This window comes from Dama dama, chromosome 21 (assembly GCF_033118175.1).
Source record: "Dama dama isolate Ldn47 chromosome 21, ASM3311817v1, whole genome shotgun sequence".
Classification (NCBI taxonomy): domain Eukaryota; kingdom Metazoa; phylum Chordata; class Mammalia; order Artiodactyla; family Cervidae; genus Dama; species Dama dama.
Genome location: NC_083701.1, coordinates 60184072 through 60205364, shown reverse-complemented (window position 1 = coordinate 60205364; position 21293 = coordinate 60184072). Strand labels below are relative to the sequence as shown.

Genomic DNA, 21293 nt, shown 5'->3' with positions numbered 1-21293 from the left:
TCTTTCCCTGTATTATCATACTGCACTGTAATGACCATAGACTAGGCTTCCCTGGTGGCTGAGGTTAAACCATCTGCCTGCAATGCAGGAGACCTGGGTTTGATCCCTGAGTCGGGAAGATCCCCTGGAGAAGGAAATGGCAACCTACTCCAGTATTCTTGCCTGGAGAATCCCATGGAGGGAGGAGCCTGGTAGGCTACAGTCCTTGGGGTCGAAAAGAGTCAGACACAACTGAGCGACTTCACTCACTCACTCACTCAAGCTCTACCACCATATACCCAAGGTTAGAACCAGCATGTAGCAGAAGCCCCACAAAATCTGCTGAATTAAATGATGAAATACTATTTAATGACACACATGCGCAAACATACAGTGTATACATATTAATATTTAATTGCATATGTGCATACACACACACACACTAAAAGGTGTGCGTGTGTGTATATATATACTAACAGGTATGTGTGTATCAGAAAAATAAGTTACTTCCCATGCCCATTCCAAAAAGAAAATAAAAAGCAATAAAGCTGAATTACTGTAGCATCTAGTTTGCCACTTCACTACTCATCTGAGCATGCTAGCACTCAATTCCCTCAGTTGTAAAATATGAAAATCCTAAAATCCTCCTTGATGTAAAATTTTGAACATCTCAAAAATGACTTTCTACTCAGCAAAGTCAAGTAGACTTGTAATCTACTCAAGTCAAAAGGGAGGATCAATTATTACAGCCTACCATACAGCATGATAACAGGTACCCTAGAAAACAGAAGATAAATTCCCACTGAGCACTTAAAAGGCAGCAGGACTGCTCAAATAGCCTCTGCAAAGAGAAAAGCCTCAACCCACCACAAACAAAAGGTGAGCAAACACTCCCAAGCCCAGGAGGTATAAGCTGTCAATGAGCTTTTGCTTTATCACACTTTATTTCAAATAAGTTTTTGCTACCCAGAACCTTCCCCCATTAAATTTATATTGAAAGTATAACGAAAAGATAACATAATTTTATACTAGTTAAATTCACTCAGGTCAAATCAAATACATGAGCCCCATCAGTTAAAAAATTGAGGGGAATAAAAAAACAAAACAGAAGAGTTGGGTTGACTTTGAAGAGATCAACTCCAGTTAAACAAACAAGGTGTTCAGAGTTTAGAATGTCCACTGCTTCTAAATAGAGGCTTCCCAGGTGGCTCAGTGGGTAAAGAATCCACCTGCAATGCAATGCAGGAGACACGGGTTTGATCCCTGGGTTGGGAAGCTTCCCTGGAGGAAGGAATGGCAACCCACTCCAGTATTCTTGCCTGGAGAATCCCATGGACAGAGGAGCCTGGCAGGCCACAGTCAAAAAGGGTCAGACACGACCCAGGTTCACAAAGGGTCAGACACGACTGAAACCACTGAGCACTGCTTCTAGATAGCCATTAGAATGAGTACAAACAGAACAGAAGGTCTGAGGCAGGAAATGAAAATCAAATCTTAGAAGAGCAAAGCTGACCAATACACATTAAATACAATTCATAAAACAGCATCTAAAGGCCAACAACACAGACTCAGAGATGAACTTTCAGATGTCACATACATCCATCCCCTCATCTTACAAATGAGTAAACTAAAACTCACTGCAAGGAAATGACTTGCCCAAGATTACATGACTGATAATAGAAGAACCAAATGTCTCCTGACTCCAAATTTAGTGTCTTCACAATTTTCAGAGCTCCTTCCCCATCAGGGCCTGCCTATCAAACACAAAGTCTTTCAGAGACACGTAACACTGTAAGAACTGTAATACTTCATAATGAATGTCATTATCACAAAACAAACCTTCTGAAAACAGATAAAAATTAGAAAACTTAAAAGATTAAGCACATACATCCTAATTCAGAAATGCATTTTTGATTATTTCATCTCACCTTGGGGTCTTAAATCCCGTATGAAATGCAAAACCTGTGAAACTGATGGGAGTATCTAGAACCATAAATCATCTTAAAATATTCATTGGCAGTGTACTACATGAAATTTTCATTTTAAATGACAGTAACAATGAAAGCGTCAGAGAACACCAGGTTGCATTTCGAAGTTTCTCTGTGCTCCGACCCTGCTCTCCTGGCAGCATTCAAGGCAGCCACTTCAGCACTCTTGCCTGGGAAATGTCACGGACAGAGGAGCCTGGAGGGCTACAGTCCATGGAGTGGCAGAGAGTCAGACACAACTTAGCGACTAAGCAATAGCGTCAAGCCCAGCCTATGTAGGCACAAACAGAAGGGAGTACAGACTCCCCACATAAGCTCTTCAAGCATCCCCTAGACCCTCCCTGCCACTTTCCAATATCTCTTCCACAACTAAATCAAAGCACCAGAAACTTGTTTTCACACCCCAACGGGCCATTATCCTCTTATGTTTTTATCACCAGACAGATCTTTTGCAAACAAAAAGCAAAGGAACAACAACTGAACAACAACAACAAAAAACCCACTGTCTGTATGTAAACTGTTCTCAAAACGATCGACAGTTCTGGACTACTATCAAAACTCTGATTATCAGTATCAAATACAGACATCTATGATGAACCTCTGGTTGCTACCGGCATCTTTAATGACTATAAATGAAAACTCTTTAGGCTCAAGAGAATGGAGGTTAAGAGGATGAACCAGTACCCACACCCTGAAACCTTGTCTTCAAAGCCTTTGGCAACTACCAGGTTTAATCATCAGATCCTTCTTCTCTGTCACTTACAGTCTCCCTTAGCACTTAATTCTTTATTTACATGCCTGTTTCCCCATTAAACTGAAAGCTCCAAGAGGGCAGAGGCCATCATCTTTGCATCACAACGTACATAATTTAGTTGACAAAATTGTCATTGAATTGAGCAAAAGAGTAAAATTTTCCCACTTTGCCTCTTTATTTTTTTCATTTATCAACAAAATTTAAGTAAAAGAAACCATGGACAACCATAGACCCACAGTACTTTCTTCCTCTGAGCCATTCTACAATACAAAAATCCTTTTCCCTACCACAATCCTAAGAGCACAGAAACTGGAGCAGAAAAGTCCTAAATAATCTGGTCCAATTCTCTCATTTTACAAATGAGAGTTACAGCATTTATTCATGGTCACACAGCCAATTAGTATCAGACACACACGAAAACCAACAAATCCCCAACCACTTCCTCCAATATATATATCCAATATATATTTATATTGTATCAAAAATAGACTGATTGCCTACTGTGTGTGTCTGTGTGTGTTAGCCACTCAATCACGTCGACTCTTTGCAACCCGAGGGACCGCAGCCCTCCAGGCTCCTCTGTCCATTGGATTCTTTAGGCAAGAATACTGAAGTAGCCATTCCCTTCTCCAGGCAATCTTCCCAACCCAGGGACAGAAACAAAGTCTCCTGCACAGCAGGCAAACTCTTTACCGTCTGAGCCACCAGAGAAGCCCTGATCACCTACTATATATCCCACCAATTCAAACTCATCTAAGAACACCAAGTTTTCTTTACCTTTGTGTCTCCTAATCTATGTTTTCTTAACAGACAAAGACTTTTCAAAAGTGCATATGCAGAAAATACATCTTTCCATTTCTAGTACATTGACAAGGATGTGAAAAATACTTGGCACAATCAAGATGTTACCACTGGGAGAAGCTGGGTTATGAGTACGGGTCCTTTTCTGCATTATTTTTGCCACTACTTGTGAGTCTATAATTATTTCAAAGTAAAAAGTTAAAAATAAACAAACATGGCCCACCTACCTGATGCCACTGCAGGACCCACTAACCTATCACTTCACTCTTCTCCAAATTTTCCCCAAAGAGCTAGAAAAAGTTCTAACTGCTTCTCAATCCAAATTCCAGGAAGGGTTGGTGCAGCTACCCCAAGCCTAGCACAACATTTGAGAAGCACACAAACATTTACTGAACAAGGGAAATTCACCTAACATTTTCTCAAGTCTGTGCCGGCAACACACAGCAAATACTGACACAGGTCAAACTCTCCTGCCAGTCTTTCATGGTTTGCTGCTTGCCTGTGGGTCAGCGTCAGCCCCCTAACCAAGACTGTAAGCCTATGAGCACTGATACACGTTTTGAAAAAGCTGTCCTCTCAGCGTCTCACAGTTCTGGGGAAGACCTGATTTTTATGTAACTTATTTCAAATTTTTAAAATTTCATTTGTAAAAACAGAAAAACAAACAAAAATTACTCTAGCCTCAGACAGATGGCTAGAGAACCTATAGTCTGACGGGGAAAGGATGGCTGGTGGCAGTGAGGAACTGGCAAGTTTGGCCCTATTTGCTGTCATTGTTGTTCAGTTGCCAAGTCGTGTCCGACTCTGCGACCCCACGGACTGCAGCATGCTAGGCTTCCTTCTCCTTCACTACCTCCTAAAGTATGCTCAAATTCATGTCTATTGAGCTGATGATGCTATCTAATCATCTCATCTTCTGCCAGCCTCTTCTCCTTTTGCCTTCAATCTTTCCCAGCATCAGGGTCTTTTTCAAGGAGTATTCTCTCCACATAGGTGGCCAAAGTATTAAGAGTTTCAGCTTCAGCATCAGTCCTTCCAATGAATTTTTAGGGTTGATTTCCTTTAGGACTGACTGGTTTCGCTGTCATCGATTAATTTTAAAACAAAGAAATGTGGGTAAGAGCCTTTTATACCAGGGTCTTCACACTTTTTTGTTCCTGATGATGGCAGTCCATTTAGACACTATTAGAAACACTGCTTTAAATCAAAAAACCTCTTAGTCAGAAAAGGCTACCATAGTAAATGTTTTTACTACAATCTGGTTAGGTTATATTACTTACAAAACTTTAACACTATTGCCAGAAAGACTTTCCATTAAAAAAAAAAAGATTTAAAATCTATCATCCTCAAAAATAAACGCTATCACCCCTCAAGAATGTCCTTGAATTTACCAAAAAAAAAAAAAAAAGACTGAATCTTCATGTCAATTGAAAGCTTTTTACATTTCCAGAGACTTCTGAGGAGTCAAGAGACTCTGGAGAAGAAAAGCAAAAGACCAACTGGCCTAGAATCCCTGCCATTCCACAGAGTTTTATGAAACCAAAATCATTCTGGATGGTAAGGGGAGGCTGCTAACCACACACTGACTCCTGTCTCTGGAATCAGGTGTTGTATTTCTTTTTCAGTATCTCTCTGCTCTCCAAAGTGGCAGAAAGATGAGCAACTGCCAACAAAAATCAGTCCCCACGTCATCTCTGACCTGCAGACCATGGGCCATCAACCTCCCCTATAGAAGACAGCCATTCCTGGTTCTGTGTCCCCTCAGCAGTGACAGAAACCTAACAGAAAATCAGTAGAAACATGCGGCAGCAATTTGTATTCATCCCTGCTGGCAACTGCAGGAAGCAAAGGAAAAGTAGTTCCTATACTCTCTCAAAGAACAACCATAGCAACTGTCCACAGCATCCAAGGACTCCCTCACTGTCCACAGCATCCAAGGACTCCCTCCCCCTCAATATTCTTGATCTATAATCACAATACCTGATAAGCAGAAAAATGCAGTTACTTAAGGAAAACACCCAGGGACTTCTCAAAGATGAAATTTAAAAATGTAGAAGTTTAAAATGAAGTTTAAAAACTACTAAAAACAGAAGCATACGAAAAAAATGAATGTTTAAACTAGATTTGCACACACACACACACACACACACACACACACACAAATCACCTGTCTGATGCTTGCCTTAAAGTTTCCACATGCAGATGATGACACAGAGCAACAAATGGACTAGTTTAAATTCCCTTTGGACAGGAAGCAAAGTCACTCCCACAACATAAGAATATAGACAATGAACTACACAAGTTCATATACTCCTCCCCTCAAAGCTTTTCATATAAAACCCTGTTTTCATCACTGAGACATCAAAATAACCCTACCATATTGTCTCTGCTCTTTTGACATACTTCATCAAGTTAACTTCCTGATATCAAATTTGGCTCTTTTTAAAAGCTTACAAAAATCCATCATCCTCCACTTTTCACATCACAGCAGCAGGCTGTTTCTCCACAGGAAAACACTCAGGTGAACCTCCATCAGGTCTCTGAGAAAGTCTCAGAGCAGGTCATAAAGACCATCAGCCCTGGAGTTCCAGGTTCTCTCAAACTGGTATCTGAGTTCACGTAAAGAGCTACACTGCCTTGTCATATCAATTCTGGAATGGCATATTCATGCTGGGGCAGAGCCAGTTTCTTGACATGGTAGTTTCTCAACACTTTTCCTTCTGTACTAAAAAAAATGGGGCCTGAACTGATGAGAAAGGAAATAAAATTCTATCTATTCATTCACAGTGCTCCCTACACTGGACACTGTCATAATCTTTATAAGTAGTGATCTAGAATACGACTATTACTAATGAAATTCCAAACCATATAATCTCTTTTACATGTGTGTGTATATATATACACACACATATATATTTTAACATGAAAATTTTCTAAGAAGAAAAATGTACATTTGAGTAGTTTTTTCCTATGAAAAACAACGTAACATTTTGGAGTCAAGAAAAATTTCAAATACATAAAATTACATGCAGCATGATTACAACTGTATTTTAAAAGAAAAATCCATGTATAGGAAAAAAGAGACCAGAAAGTCACCAAAATACTACCAGTGATGGCACCCTTGCTAGACTTTATAAACTGACTGTGCTTTCTAAATCTTCTGTGAGAATGCTTTTTATTTTTTTATATAAATTTATTTATTTTAATTGGAGGCTAACTACTTTACAATATTGTAGTGAGAATGCTTTCTAATAGTAAGGAATTTTTTAAAACTATTAACAGTCAAAAACTTGAAAACAGCTCAAATTTCCATCAGCTAGAAAACAGATGACAATATAATAGTGATTATCCAAACAATGAAATACTACTACCATAATTAATGCGGCATCTGGTCCCATCATTTTACGGCAAATAGATGGGGAATAAATGGAAACAGTGAGACTTTATTTTCTTGGGCTCCAAAATCACTGTGGACAGTGACTGCAGCCATGAAACTAAAAGACACTTGCTCCTTGGAAGGAAAGCTATGACAAACCTAGATAGTGTATTGAAAACCAGAGACATCACTTTGCCAACAAAGGTCTGTACAGTCAAAGCTGTGGTTTTTCCAGTAGTCATGAAATGGATGTGAGTTGAACCATAAAGAAGGCTGAGCACCAAAGAATTGATGCTTTCAAACTGTGGTCCTGGAGAAGACTCTTGAGTCCCTTGGACTGAAAGAAGATCAAACCAGTCAATGCTAAAGGAAATCAGTCCTGAATATTCACTGGAAGGACTGATGGTGAAGCTGAAGCTCCAATACTTTGGCCACCTGATGTGAAGAGCCGACTCATTGGAAAAGACTCTGATGCTGGGAAAAATTAAAGGCAGGAGAAGGGAAAGACAGAGGATGAGATGGTTGGATGGCATTACTGACTCAATGGATATGCGTTTGAGCCAACTTCAGGAGATAATGAAGACAGGGAAGCCTACAGTGATGCAGTCCATGGGGTCCCAGTCAGACACGACTTGGTGACTAAACAACAACCATAATTAACAAAAGAAAAAAACCTGTTACATGTGCTAAGGAAGTCACCAGACACATGATCCATTTTTCATGAAATTCTAAAAAAGGCAAAATTACAGTGAAAGAAGAATAGCTGTTTTCAGGAGCGTGGTGGCAAGAAGGGGCTCAGAAAGCAAAAGGGCACCAGGGAACTTCTGGGATCATGAAGATGTTCTGTTATCTTGATTGTAATCATGGTTACACAACTACACACATTTGTCAAAACTCAAACTGTACACTAAAAATGGGTGAATTTTACTGTATGTAAGTTAAACTCCAATAAAGCTGAGTTACAAACTAAATAATAGAGAAAGCTGAAAACATTTTATTAAGGTCAATGATACCATTGGAAACTGAACAAATAACATTACTTTTGCTGTTTAGGCTTATATTTTTATTTACATGTGAAGTAACATTAATTTGTAATGCTTTATTCAATATCCTGACAAAAATGAGGATATCAGAAACCACAGTTACCTAAGAATTTATCATATTTCTCATTTTGAAGGGGTTTATTACCACTATAGTGATCTTATCAAAAAAGTAATATAGAATATGATCTCACTACAGAATAATCTCTAATAGCCAAATTCAATTTACCAGTAGTCTTACCTCTATGAAAGTGTTAGTCGCTGAGTTATGTCCAACTCTTTGTGACCTAATGGACTGTAGCACACCAGGCTCCTCTGCCCATGGCATTCTTCAGGCAAGAATACTGGAGTGGGTTGCCATGCCCTTCTCCAGATCTTCCCGATCCAGGGATAGAACCGGGGTCTCCCACATCATGGGCAGATTCTTTACCATCTGAGCCACCAGGGAAGTCTTACCTCTATATTAAGTTAGAAGAATGTTGTAAACTTTTCACATGACTTATGCCTCAATGTGCCCCACAGAAGGTCACTTGGAACTCTGTCTTTCCATCATTATTACAAGCAACTTGCTGATCAAATGTTATCACACTAGAGGTTAAAGACGTGACAACATCTGTCAGGAATATTTCCAATGTAATGTTGCCTATCCATCTAAGGCTATTATCCAAACAAATTTCTCTTAAGAATGTCAAATTTTATAACATGTTAAAATTTAATTAGTTTTATTACATAAAATTGCAAAACGGTCAATCATCAAAAATAAGCTTTCATGTAACAATAGGAAAAATCTAAACAGACTGAACTCTGAGATTAAGATAATTTTTTTAAAGCTTTCAACTTTGAGATATATAATGAAGGTATATCAAATAAATGATCTGAGGGAAAGGAATAAAGAGGGAAGAGACTTGAAATCAGATTGGCCATGAGCAGGTAACTGTTGAAATTGGGTGCTCACTATACTATCCTCTTTACTTTTATATATGCTTTAAAGTTTCCATAATAAAAACCTTTAAAATAATTTTCAGAATAAAACTTAAAAACCAATTATAAAAACAAATCAACATTTCAAAATTAGAGTGAGCCAGGAGGCAAACTGTTGTCATTTGTTCAGAATGCCAAGGTGCCAAAATGACAGAAACAGACTATAATTAGAATTTGTTTTCTTAACTAGAAATACAGTTGGCCCTGTGTCTCCAAGGGGTACTGGTTCCAAGAGTCCTGGCGGGTACCAAAACCCTCGATTGCTTAAACCCCTTTATGAAATAACTAGTACAAATAGTTGGCACTTGGTATCTGTGGATATGAAACCCGTGGACCAAGGGCCTAGTATATGTATGATGAAAATGGGGCACTAAGTACATTCTCCTGTAACATAAAATTACTCCCCTCAATACACTCTGCAAGATCTACTTACGTGTAATTTGACACAGTCCTCTGTGACTAAACTTTCCTTTAGAGACTATTTCCTAAATAATGTTAATTGTTAAGGAAAAATCCTAACCTTTCTAAAGTTCATCCCATTATTCCTAGTTGTACTCCTGTGTACTATGTAATTGCCTTCCCAAGTATCTGTTTACTCCTAGACCTACAATTTAGTCACTGATTTTTTGATTTATAAAACTGATCTTCCCTTGTTTGTTTTCATTTTCAATTTTTTGTTTGCCTATTCCATACCCTGTCTTTAATCTTACTTTCCTTAAACAACTTAATCATTTTAGTGAGGCTTGCCTGGACTTTCCCAGTAAAGTCACCCTAGTATTATTGTTTCTAGGTAACTATCTCAATAATCAAATAGTCAGATTTCCCACTGGTTTGGTGACGTGATGCTCTCTTCCACCCTAACACTGTGTTTTTTTGGTGTAGCACAATGAAGCTTAAAGCAGCTTTCAACTATTATAACCTCTACCCACCACAATCTTTGTTCAGCTCCACATAACCCCAGGCCTCTTTTCTGGATCCTACTGAAGGGATGAGGATATGCCTGAGTCTTTAAAACCCAACAGTTCCTAATAAAAATAAGATGCACTTACTAAACGCCAGGTATTGTGCAAAAAGCTCTGTGTCAACCCTGCCCAACAGAATCTGCAGTGATCATGGCACTGTTCTGTATCTGCACTGTTCAATACCATGCCACTAGCTACATGTGGGTATGACAGCACTTGAAATGTGGTTACTGTTATTAGGGAACTGACTTGTTAATTTTATTTCAACTAATTTCAATTTAAGTCAGTCATGTCTTGAGACTAACTTACATTGCTTGAATTTTTCATAAACTTCCCTTTAGTTTTACATCTGTATATCAAGATGATCTATGATAAGAGTTTCTCAACCCCACCACAACTGACATCATGGACAGGTTCATACTTTACTGTGGGGCTGTCCTGTGCATCACAGGGTATCGAGCACCACCTCTGATGTCTACCCAAACAGAGGCCAGTAACAATGCCCCAACTAGGAAAATCAAAAAATGTCTCCAAACACGGCCAAACATCCCCAGAGGGACAAAAACTACACCCAATTGAGAACCACTGGCCTAGGACTAACAGTCTGGATTCTGCACTCAATGCTAAGGATATTCTAGTGCAATTCCTCTAGTTCCTGTTTTTCTATTTGGAAACCAGACAAAATGTAAAAGCAATAAAAAGTAACTATCTCTTTATAATATTTTCCACAGAACCTATATTATAATACTGTGCTTTCCCACCTACTATCTCAACTACTCTTCACCAACCAGGGTACTATACCTGATTTGGAAACTGAGTGTGCAGGGGGTGGGGAGGAGTGACAGGGAGTGAGACTCTAAGTGCTTCAACGACTCACCTCCCACAACATGGTTAATAACTAGCAGGGCTGAGACAAACCAAATTTAGGAATTCTTCATTTTAAACTTCTATCTACACTACCTTACTCTATAGCGTTATAGCATTTAAAGCAGGAGCTCCTTGTAGAAAAACCTTTTTGATATGACAGTCTCAATCCAGATTGTTTCTGGTCACACAGCACATTATAATGCCTAAGAGCAAAGCTCACAGGAAAATTCCACATCCAGACCAACAACGTGAACTGGTTTGCAATGTAGCCAACCTGCATCCCAAAGAGTAATTCAAGACAGGGACTAGTTTCAGGGACACACATCACCTTAAAAGGCCTCTCCTAACCTAGTACTAGGAAAGCATTAAGAGGTTCCGTGGTCTGACAAAAGGCCTAAATCAATTTGAAGCACAGGAGGGAGGAGTTGAGGAGAAGGGGAAATCAAAACTCTAAGACAGGTGGCTGCACAAAGGCTGGGACACCTCAGAAAGCAGAGATTTCCTAGAATATAGGACATGTGGGACAGTGAAGAGACCTGGACTTCAAAAATCAGAAGACCCATCATGTGGGCCTCATCTGTCAGTACCCTGGATAAATCCTGTAAACTCAGACCGGTTTTCCAGCGCATCTGTGAAAAGACCAGTCTACTGACTTCTTCGGCACTTTCCAGGGTTTGGGGAGATGCACTTCCAGGTCTCCTCTCAATCTCAAAACGCAGCACCATGTTCTTGGTATGGTTTTTACTACTGCTATTTCTTGAGATGTTTTAAGCAGGAACATAGCACTAACTCAAGGAATTCACTAGAAAGAAAATCAAAACGTCACACAAGTATCTGAGCACTGAGTAGTTTCAATTCCAAACAAAGAATATTTGCTGAGGGGCCTGCTCTCTGCACCAGGGACCTTGTAATCACACTGGAAATCCACAACCAACATCCCAGGCTCTCGGAATGCCCAGCCATCCCCACCTGTATTCAACTACTGCATTATTTGGTCTCCCAGGGCCAATAATTAAAGATTTTAACCCATTATACCAAGACTGTCACAGAAATGCATGTGTGCGTGCTTAATCATGTCCAACTCTTTTGCAACCCCATGGACTGTAGCCCATCAGGCTCTTCTGTCCATGGGATTTCCCAGGCAAGAACACTGGAGTGAGTTGTCATTTCCTTCTCCAGAGGATCTTCCCAATCCAGGGATCGAATTCATGTCTCCTGCATTGGCAGGAAGATTCTTTACTGCTGGGAAACCCATCACAGAAATAACAAGTATAAAAACACAGAGGAATCACACTCCAGTATTCCTGCCTGGGAAATCCATAGATAAAGAGAGACTAGTGAGCTACAGTCCATGGAGTGGCAAAGAGGCAGACTTGACTTTAGAGACTCAACAACAATTTTCAGCTTTAGCTTTTTTTGCCTCCACATCACCCTGTTAGTATCATTCTGCCTTCTGTTTACCATTTGTTTTGTTTTGCCTGCTTCTTTTATTCCTCCTGCTAAAAAAGAAAAAAAAAAAAAACACAAAAGGAAAAAGTTTTTTTTTTAATACTGAGTACATTTTAAATGCTGACATCACATTTCTACACTAAACAAAATATATGACTTTTAATAGGATGCAGCCATTTTAAATAGAAAACTTTATTTGTATAGGAAAATATTGGTGTTTTTAGGCGTTTTATTTGACTAAGCAATTTATTTTCAATACCATGCTGCCAGTCCAATCTTATTGCTTTTTGGGTAAACACTAAAGTCTATGTATTTATAGTTTTTTTTCACGGAAACTGTCAATTATCACTTCATTTGTGACTATCTTTTCTATTACCAAAACTTTCTTTAAACCTTGGTAGATTTTTATCTAAAGGCAAAAGTTTTCTGGGCTCACGCTAGTTAAGTTAAAAGGTTCCAGAAAAAGAGTCCTGTGTGGAAAAAGATTTCCCTTAAGCAATGCAAAGCAGCAATGGGTTGATCTATTATCTTGCAACTAGGTATGTAAACAGGATCATCTTCTGAAGGGGAGACACACAACAGCTCCACAAGTCAACTACTTCAAAACTGGAAAGCATGACTATCTCAAATGCTGCTTTCATAAAATAGACCATTTTACTGCTACTAGATACAACTACAGGTTCCTAAAATTTTACCTACAGCTATTTTTTTTAATATCTACATACATTCTTGATGCACATATTTTACAATCTCATTTTCGGATCCACTTGTCTTTATTTCTAATGAAAACTGAAGATGATCCAAAGTCTTAATATTTTATACTGAGAGTACAGGAGTCAAAGCTGATTATTTGTTTTCACCAAGAATGAAAAAAGAAAAGGTAGCTTTAAAAACAATACATGTAAATTTCTAGACTAGTTGAAAAAGGAATGCTCAAAAATTATTCACAGTGCCTAACATAACTGCAAAATAGGTTTTGGCATGCATGATCAATTGAGTAAGTTAGTTAGGATATATAAAGTTAGGTATATAAAGTTAGGACTAGTATGAAAAATACACCGTACTTCTCTCCTGGTGCGATGTTACAAGTTGCCCTATAAGCACGACCAACTGGGCTCTATTAATGACAGACAGTACAGCTATCCTCACTACTAGCCTGGTTCTAAAATTTACCCCCCAAAAAACCTTATGTAAAAGTCTTAACAGAAGATTTGTAATGAAATAAAATCGGAGTAAGACTGCATTATAAAATGAATGACTTAAAAGGTATTTTCGTACTTAAAAAACTATGTGACCACTCCAAACGATTAGTATTTTAAGAAAGTATTCCAAAAGTTTTACAAACACGTTAAATACAATATGGCTACAACAGCAAAGATTAGACAAATCCGAACCCAATGCCAGAAACCAAGCCTCCAGCTTCCCGGATTGAAAGGCTGTCCGCCCCACCTGAGGCGGTTAGATACCCCGAGACAGAGGCCAGTATCTCAGCAGCAACTTAGGCCTCCTCCTCGCTCGGGGAAGCGCATGACAAACAGGGCTTCATGCAATTTATGTCACCCGGTCACTTAGCAAAAATCATATCTAAGTTCTAAACTTGGGCCCTGACGGCCTTCCATATTTATGAGGAATAGAGAGCAGCTAGTGTTGGGATAGAAACTTAAAATATCCACTTTCTGACCCTGTAAAACATTTAGCCCATCATTAGATCTGAGTCCTAGATTCTCAGCCTTGCCTAATGGAGGCTTCCCTCAACCTCCTCGGAATCTCTGTTTTGCAACAGTGAAGGAACTTTTCCTGCTTTATCTCAGTTCCCTGAGAGCATGCGGCCTTGCAACTCAATATCCTAAACTGGCAGGGAACGGTGGAGGAGGGAAGGGGAGGAATCCGGAGCCAAAACAGCCTCCTTATGAAAGACCAAAAAGAAAAAAAATCATAATTCCTCCTCCGCCTATAGCAAAACCCATCCCAGAAATTTACAGCGTGTTAAGAAAAGCAGCACTGCGAACTGCAAACGTAAGAGTTTTCCTTTGAGTCTACGCACGGTTTTCAGCTGTCAAATTACAACTCAGGAAAACACTATCATTAGAATAAAAAAAGGAAACAAAAAAGCTCGCACCAAAGGGACTGGGAAGCAGGAGCTGCCAGCACCGTTTCGAGAGAAAACAGAGCAAAGGGAACCCAATCCACTTCCCTCCCCCCCACCCCCCAACCCTCGCCTAAATTCATCCCCTCCCCGGACCGGCAAACCTCACTGCAGGGGCTCAAATTTAATAATAATAACAATAATCATGGCGCTTCCTCCCTCCCGCCACCCCACCCGCGATCTGCCGGGAATCAGCTTCTCCCACCCGGGCCCCCCGACCCCACCCCGCCCCGCCTCGCCTCCCCTCCCCCCGGGAGCTCCAGGCCCCCGCCGGTCCGACCACCCCACCGGACAGAGCTCCCGGAGGCCCGGGCGAGCCCAGCCTACCCCGGGGCCCCTCGCCCGGCTTCTCCGCTTCCCTCTTTTTTTTTTTTTTTTTTAAACCTCCACCATCCCCCATCCGCATTGTCTGTCTCAATTCAACTTTGACTAATATGGATTCCTCGGGCCTGGCCCGGGCGGAGATGAAGCTCCCCCCACCGGGAGCTGGATACCCACCCGCCGCCCCCACCTCCTCCTCCCCAGCCCGCGCGTCTCCACCGAGTTCAACGCGGCTCCTCCGTGGAGGCGGGGGGACCGGGGGGCGTTGGAGGGTGCAGTGCCCTTCCCCGTCCACAGCTCGCTTCCCCCGACAGCCCCCCCCCGACCCCGCGGCCTCTGCCCTCGGGACCAGAAGTTTGCCCCGGAAGGGGCCTAGCCGGGGGGCAGTGAGGACCCCCGCCCTGCCCACCGCCCGCCGGCCGGCGCGTAAACACCGGCCGCCCGGCCGGCTCGGCCCCGTGGGGGAGGGGAGGGCGGGGAGGCGCCCCTCCCCCCGCCGCCCGCTGGCCCGCCCGCCCGCCGGCCCTATTACCTGTCATTGAGCTGGTCCTCAGTGCCCGGCAGCGGGTGAACCACGAAATGGATGGACGTCATGGTGCTTCCTTCTCGTCGTCCTCCCGAGGACGGCCCCCTCCCGCTCGGCTCCCCCCACCCCCGAACCCCTTCCCCTCGTCAAAACCCACAGCCACAGCCGCCGCCGCCTCCCGGTCCCCAAATGAGAGAAGCAAATGCGCAGGGACCGCCGCCGCCGCCGCCGCCGCCTCCCTGCCGGGCGTGTGTCCGCGGCGCGGCGGTCCGGCGGGGCGGGCAGGAGGGCGGATCAACACGCCACCCCGCTCCCTCAGCGACAGCGCGGAGTGCGAGGCCGGCGGCCGGGACCCGGGGCGCGTCGCCACCGCCGCCGCCACCGGCAGCCGGACGTCGGGAGAGAGGGGCCCGACTGAGGAGGGGAGGGGGACGGGCTGCGGGCTGTGGGGCCGGTGTGTGGTCCGCGGCGGACGGGGTCCGGACTAGGGAGGTGGGGAGGGAAATGAGCCCGCTCGGCGCGTCACTGGCGAGAAGAAGCCGCCGCCGCCGCCGCCACCAGCGCCGCCGCCGCCATCTTCACTTCTGCCCCAGTTTCTCCGTCTCGCAGGCTCCGCTCCCGAGCGGCGGGGGAGGGGCGAACGGGAGGAGGAGGGAGAGGGAGGGAGGAGACCGGCGGGCGGGGAGCACGACCGCGAGGGGGCGGGGCTCCGGGAAACGGGCGGCGAGGCCCTGCCGATTGGGCGGCTTAGCCACGGCGATGTAAGGCGCGTGCCGATTGGGCCGTTCGGCTCCCGAGCCCGGCCCCCCCCGGGGGGGTGGGCTCGCTCCCGAGTGAGTGTTCCGGAGAGCACGTGTTCGGGACAGATGAGGCGGAGGGGCGAGCCGGCTGGGGCGGGGAGTCCGGGAGGAAGGCTGTGTGTGTGTCCCCGGCGCGGTGGTGGTGGGAGGGAAGAGGGGCTCCTCCAGTCTCGCGCTCTGATTTCCCTTGGGGCAGCCCTAATTATTTTGCGGACCCTTAGGGGTTTTCTGTTGTTGTTTCTCGTCCTTCACATCCGCAGTTATATTTAAAGTGGAAGTGTAGAAATCTGTTAAGGGGCAAGAAACGCACAGCGTTTTATTGGAGAAGTAAGGTAGTTATGTAAGGGCCTTTCCAGAAGGTCCAATCGTAGGATTATAGAGCTGACTTTGCAGCAACTTCTTTTTATCACCCTGATTTCCTCAATCCCACCCCGCTCCCCGCAACCACCACCATCACGTATCCACACAAAGACAAAATGTGGAAATTTCCACCAATTTCCTGATTTAAATGACTCATGAATTTTTAATTCTTTTAAATGAAAGATGAAATATCTATTTCATCGAAGATGTTTCGTTCTTCAGCTTATGATCAGTGGGATCATAAGGGCTAATTCTTGAATAGATTTGCTTTTTTCTAGGGAACCAGTTAATCTTTTTTTTTTTCCTCAAAGGCTTCTCTGGCCCTTTCAAAAAATCAAGTACCTCTTTCAACAGAAAAAAAGTGAAACCATGAAGCCTCTTTCTCCAGTATGTTCGGTTAAATTAAGGGTCCTGTGAAACGTTCTTAATTTTAAATATCATTTTTCTTCTGTTAGTGCATTACACATATGCACTTGCTTAGGAAGTTCTTTTGAACAAAATATATGACTATTTATAAATCAGGATAGAGTAGGTACCCCTTGAGACAGATAATAGAACACTTTTGTAGGTCACCAGCTCCAAAATGGCCCAGATTAGACTAAAAAGTGATTTCAAGGCCACTATTTATTAGAAATTAGTGGGAGCCACAGGGAAGCAGAGTAAACCAATGGACACCATTAGTTTTGGAGCCAGAGGGACTTGAATTTGTGCCGTTTCTAATAATTATTAATTGTGTGGACTTGATTATATCATTCAACCAATCATAGCATCTTTTTTTCTTCATTTGTGAAATATTCCGTAGTAATAGATCTACGTAGGGTTTTGGTGAGGCCTAAATAAGATTGTATGTCAAATACCTAGAGCACTTCATAACAGTAATGTCAGCAAGCCGAAGTTTTTATTTGTCAAGTTGCTCACTATGTGCCACTTGACAAATAATACAACTTGACTACATACCACTTTATACACTTATGTCTTTTATTACTCAAATTACATTATGGAGTAAATAATATTATCCCCATTATATAGATGAGGATACTGAGGCTCAAATACCTTATAAGTGCTGAAATTGAGACCTAATAATTCCAGGTCATCTAATTCTGATTCCATTGCTCTTTCCACTATACCACAACTGCCATCTACTTAATAATTTAGAAGGAACAGATTATTCAAAGTCAATGGGAAAATGTGATATGATAAATGCAATAAGAGTGCTATGAAAGTTAAAGGAGGAAGTGGTTCCAGCCAAGAGAATTAAGAAAAGTCATTTCATCTAAGCTTTCAAGAATGTTCTGGGAAAACAGAACATCCAGTTTAAACTTAGTCATTTTAGTTGTACCCCTGGACAAACTCCAAAGTCCATGCCATACTTTGCTTCATTTCTCTTTCTTCCATATCTGTCCTTCTTCATCTTTTCACTCTGCTTCCATCCTGCTTTGAACTTGATTTACCAACTGAGATTTTCTGTCCTGGTTGAAGGCTGGTCTCATCACTCTGGCAGCCCATTCAAACTGCACACTTGGTCTCTGACTGACAACTATCTTGGCATTGTCTAGGCTACCGTGTTAGAACCTTCATCTCCCCAACACTATGGTGGGTCACATTTTGAACCCAGAAGAGTAAGAATAAAGGCACAGAGTTGTGCATCACATGGATGGGGAAGGAGGGAATACAGATAGGGAAGGGAAATAAGCAAGGTTCAAGCAGAAGCTTCTTTGAAAAGCCAAAGTACAATACAAGTTGAGAAAAGAAGGCTGGAGTAAGCTTCTTTTCTAACAATTTGAACTAATTTCTTTGAGGACAACTAAAAAGTTAACCAAAAATATTTCTTTAAACCTGCTTAAAAGAATAGGAGAGTTAACAAAATAATGATGAATTACCACACTAGGATCCAAGGGATGAATAAGACCCAAAGAAGTGAGTCCTGTGTTTAGAGCCACATTTCCCCCTGGGATGAATGCCAGTTCCAGAAAGACCTAGTGAGAAGCCAAGAAGTTGAGCAGTTCTTCTGACAAACTCAGAGCTAAGACAACAGGGACTGATGTCCAAGGTTCCCTAATGCAGTAGTGAGTGAGTACTAATGAACTCCTCTTACTTTGTGTGAAGCCCTAAAGGACTGCAGCTCTGAAATAAGCCATGTCTTAGATTTGGTTTCCCCCAAGACATACCTTGAGTCAAGGATGTGGCCACAAGTATTTAGGAAGTGACTGCAGGAAGCACTATATGGAAGTGGAGAAATGAGACAGCGAATGGAGAAAAGTCAATAAAAGTGGGTTGATGAACGTTTTGCCACTGTGGACAACTGCAATTCAATCCCACTGTGGACAACTGGAATTTAGTCCCACTGGCGGTCATCAGAGAGGCTGTTAGGACATATCTTAGAATTAGCCCACTGAGCGGAGAGGAAGCTAGAGGTATTTATCCATTAATTCTACCTCTCAGTAGTTGAGGATTGTTCCTGGGGTGTGAATCCCCTTACACTTCAAGCTTTCCCCACTTGTGGGCAAAGCATACTCCTAAGGCCAAAAAATAGCATCAAGAATGAAACAGACAAACAAAAAAGGAATGAAACATAAAGATACTGGGCCGGGGGGGGGGGTGGGGGGGGGGGCAGGGAAGAGGGGGGCAAAGTGAGAAAGAAAGAAAAAGAAATGTGAGAAATTTTAAGCAGTTGACCCATACTAAAAGGTATCAGTCAGGTAAAAGGAAACTGATTTCCTAGTATAAGCTCAGAGAGGCATAAAAGGATGAAAAATAAAAAGGGAAAATATGTAGGTATATGAATGTTGACTGAGTAAACAACGGGGCATAAAATTCCAAAACACTGACTATACCAAATGCTGGCAAGGATGTAGAACAATTAGGACTTTCATTGATTCCTAGTGAGAATGCAAAATGGTAAGCTATCTTAGAAGATAGTTTAAGGTTTCTTACAAAACTAACATACTCTTAACATGTGATCCAGGAATCATGCTCCTCAATATTTACCCAAAGGAGTTGAAAATTTATGTCCACACAAAAACCTGCACACAGATGCTCACACCAGCTTTATTCACAATTGTTAAAACTTGGAAGCAATAAAAAAGCCCTTCAGTAGGTGAATGTGTCAATAAACTGTGGTTACATCCATATAATGGAATATTATTCAGTACAAAAAGGAAATGAGCTATAAAGCATAAAAAAGACATGCTGCTGTGTCGCTTCAGTCGTGTCCGACTCTGTGCGACCCCACAGATAGCAGCCCACCAGGCTCTGCCATCCCTGGGATTCTCCAGGCAACAGCACTGGAGTGGGTTGCCATTTCCTTCTCCAAAAAGACATGAAGGAACCTTAAATGCATGTTACTAAGTGAATCTGCCTGCAACGCAGGAGACCCGAGTTTGATCCCTGGGTCAGGAAGATCCTCTGGAGAAGGGAATGGCAACACACTCCAGTATTCTTGCCTGGAGAATCCCGTGGACCGAGGAGCCTGGCCGGCTACAGTCTGTCAGGTCACAGAGTCGGACACGACTGAGCGACCAACAGTACTGCTACTAAGTGACAGGAGTCAATCTGAGGTTATATACTGCATGACCCCAACTATATGACATTCTGGAAAAGGCAAAACTATGGGGATGGCTAAAAGATTAATGACTGCCAGAGGTTAGTGGAGACAGGAAGAAGAACAGGCAAAGCAGAGGATACTTAAAGCAGTAAAGCTACTTGGTGTGATCCATAACAGTGAATGCATATCAGTATAAACTTGCGCAAGCCAATAAAATGTACAAAACCTAGAGTGAATCCTAACATAAACCATGAACTCTGGGTGATAATGATGTATCAATGTAGGTTTACCAGTTTTAACAATTGGGTCACTTTGGTAGAAGATGTTGATAACGGGCAAAACTATCTATGGCGGGGGGCAGGGAATATATGAGAAATCTTTGTACCTTCCTTTCAATTTTGCCATGAACCTAAAACTGCTCTAAAAAACAAAGTCTGTTTAAAAAGTCTTAAACAAGAAATTCCCTGGCAGTGGTTAGGAATTTGCACTTTCGCTGCCAAGGGCCTGGGTTCAATCTCCGGTCGGAAAACTAAGATCTCACAAACTGCGTGATACGGGAAAAAAAACAAACAGGTATTAGCAAAACAAATTCAACATGCTATATAACAAGGAGTAGATCACAAACAAGTTGGATGATTTGACATATGAAAAGCAACAAATGTAATTCACCATACTGACATAATGCAAGATTTTTATAATTAATTAAGAAAAAGAATGTTACAAAATTCTGTAAGCATTCATGAAGAAAATTTCTTAGCAAACTATGAATAGAAGGGGACTTCTTTAATTTGACAAAGAGTATTTTTAAAAATCCTACAGGAAGTATCTTTTGTAATGGGGAAATGTTGAAAGCTTTTACCCTAAGACTGGAAACAAGGATGCCTAGTCTAAGCACTCCTTTTCAGCACTGCACGAGTTCCAGCTAGTGCAATAAAACAAGAAAATGAATTTTAAAGGTCAGGGATAAATTTTCGGAGGCAGCTGCCAAAGTTGTCAGAGGGACAGATCATCCTAATCAATGGTTGAAATCAGCTCCAGAGCTACTGGAGGCCAGAGTGACCAGGCAAATACTGCTCATCTAAGAAAGCAGTGGTCATGCACTGTGAGGACATTAACATTTCTCACAAACTTCTACAGAATTAAATGGAGGTGCCAGGCCTTGACCTTTTCCATAGGCCCATAGACACCAACCCATCCCATGGTCCTTTCCACTTCTGAGTCCCCAAGCACATCTTCAGATGTACTGTGCAAGGCTTGCTGCCCCACAAGATCAAGTATGACCAGGAAACTCTAGAGCACCTCAAGGTGTTTGATAAGACAAAGCAGACGATCATTTCTGTTCAGATTTGTGTGTCTGAAGCCACTTCTAGGTTTGCCTACCTGGGCTCCCTGACTTATG

At 42.2% G+C, this 21293-nt stretch overlaps 1 protein-coding gene across 1 annotated transcript in view; it reads right to left on the bottom strand.

The window, feature by feature from the left end:
* Nucleotides 1-15349, bottom strand: part of UBR5 (ubiquitin protein ligase E3 component n-recognin 5) — a 134694-nt gene extending 119345 nt beyond the window's left edge. Inside the window, exon 1 of the mRNA XM_061123639.1 lies at nucleotides 15197-15349. Coding sequence (XP_060979622.1) covers nucleotides 15197-15258 — 62 coding nt within the window. The 5' untranslated portion in view covers nucleotides 15259-15349. The remainder of the gene's footprint in view (nucleotides 1-15196) is intronic.
* Between the last annotated feature and the right edge of the window lie 5944 nt (nucleotides 15350-21293).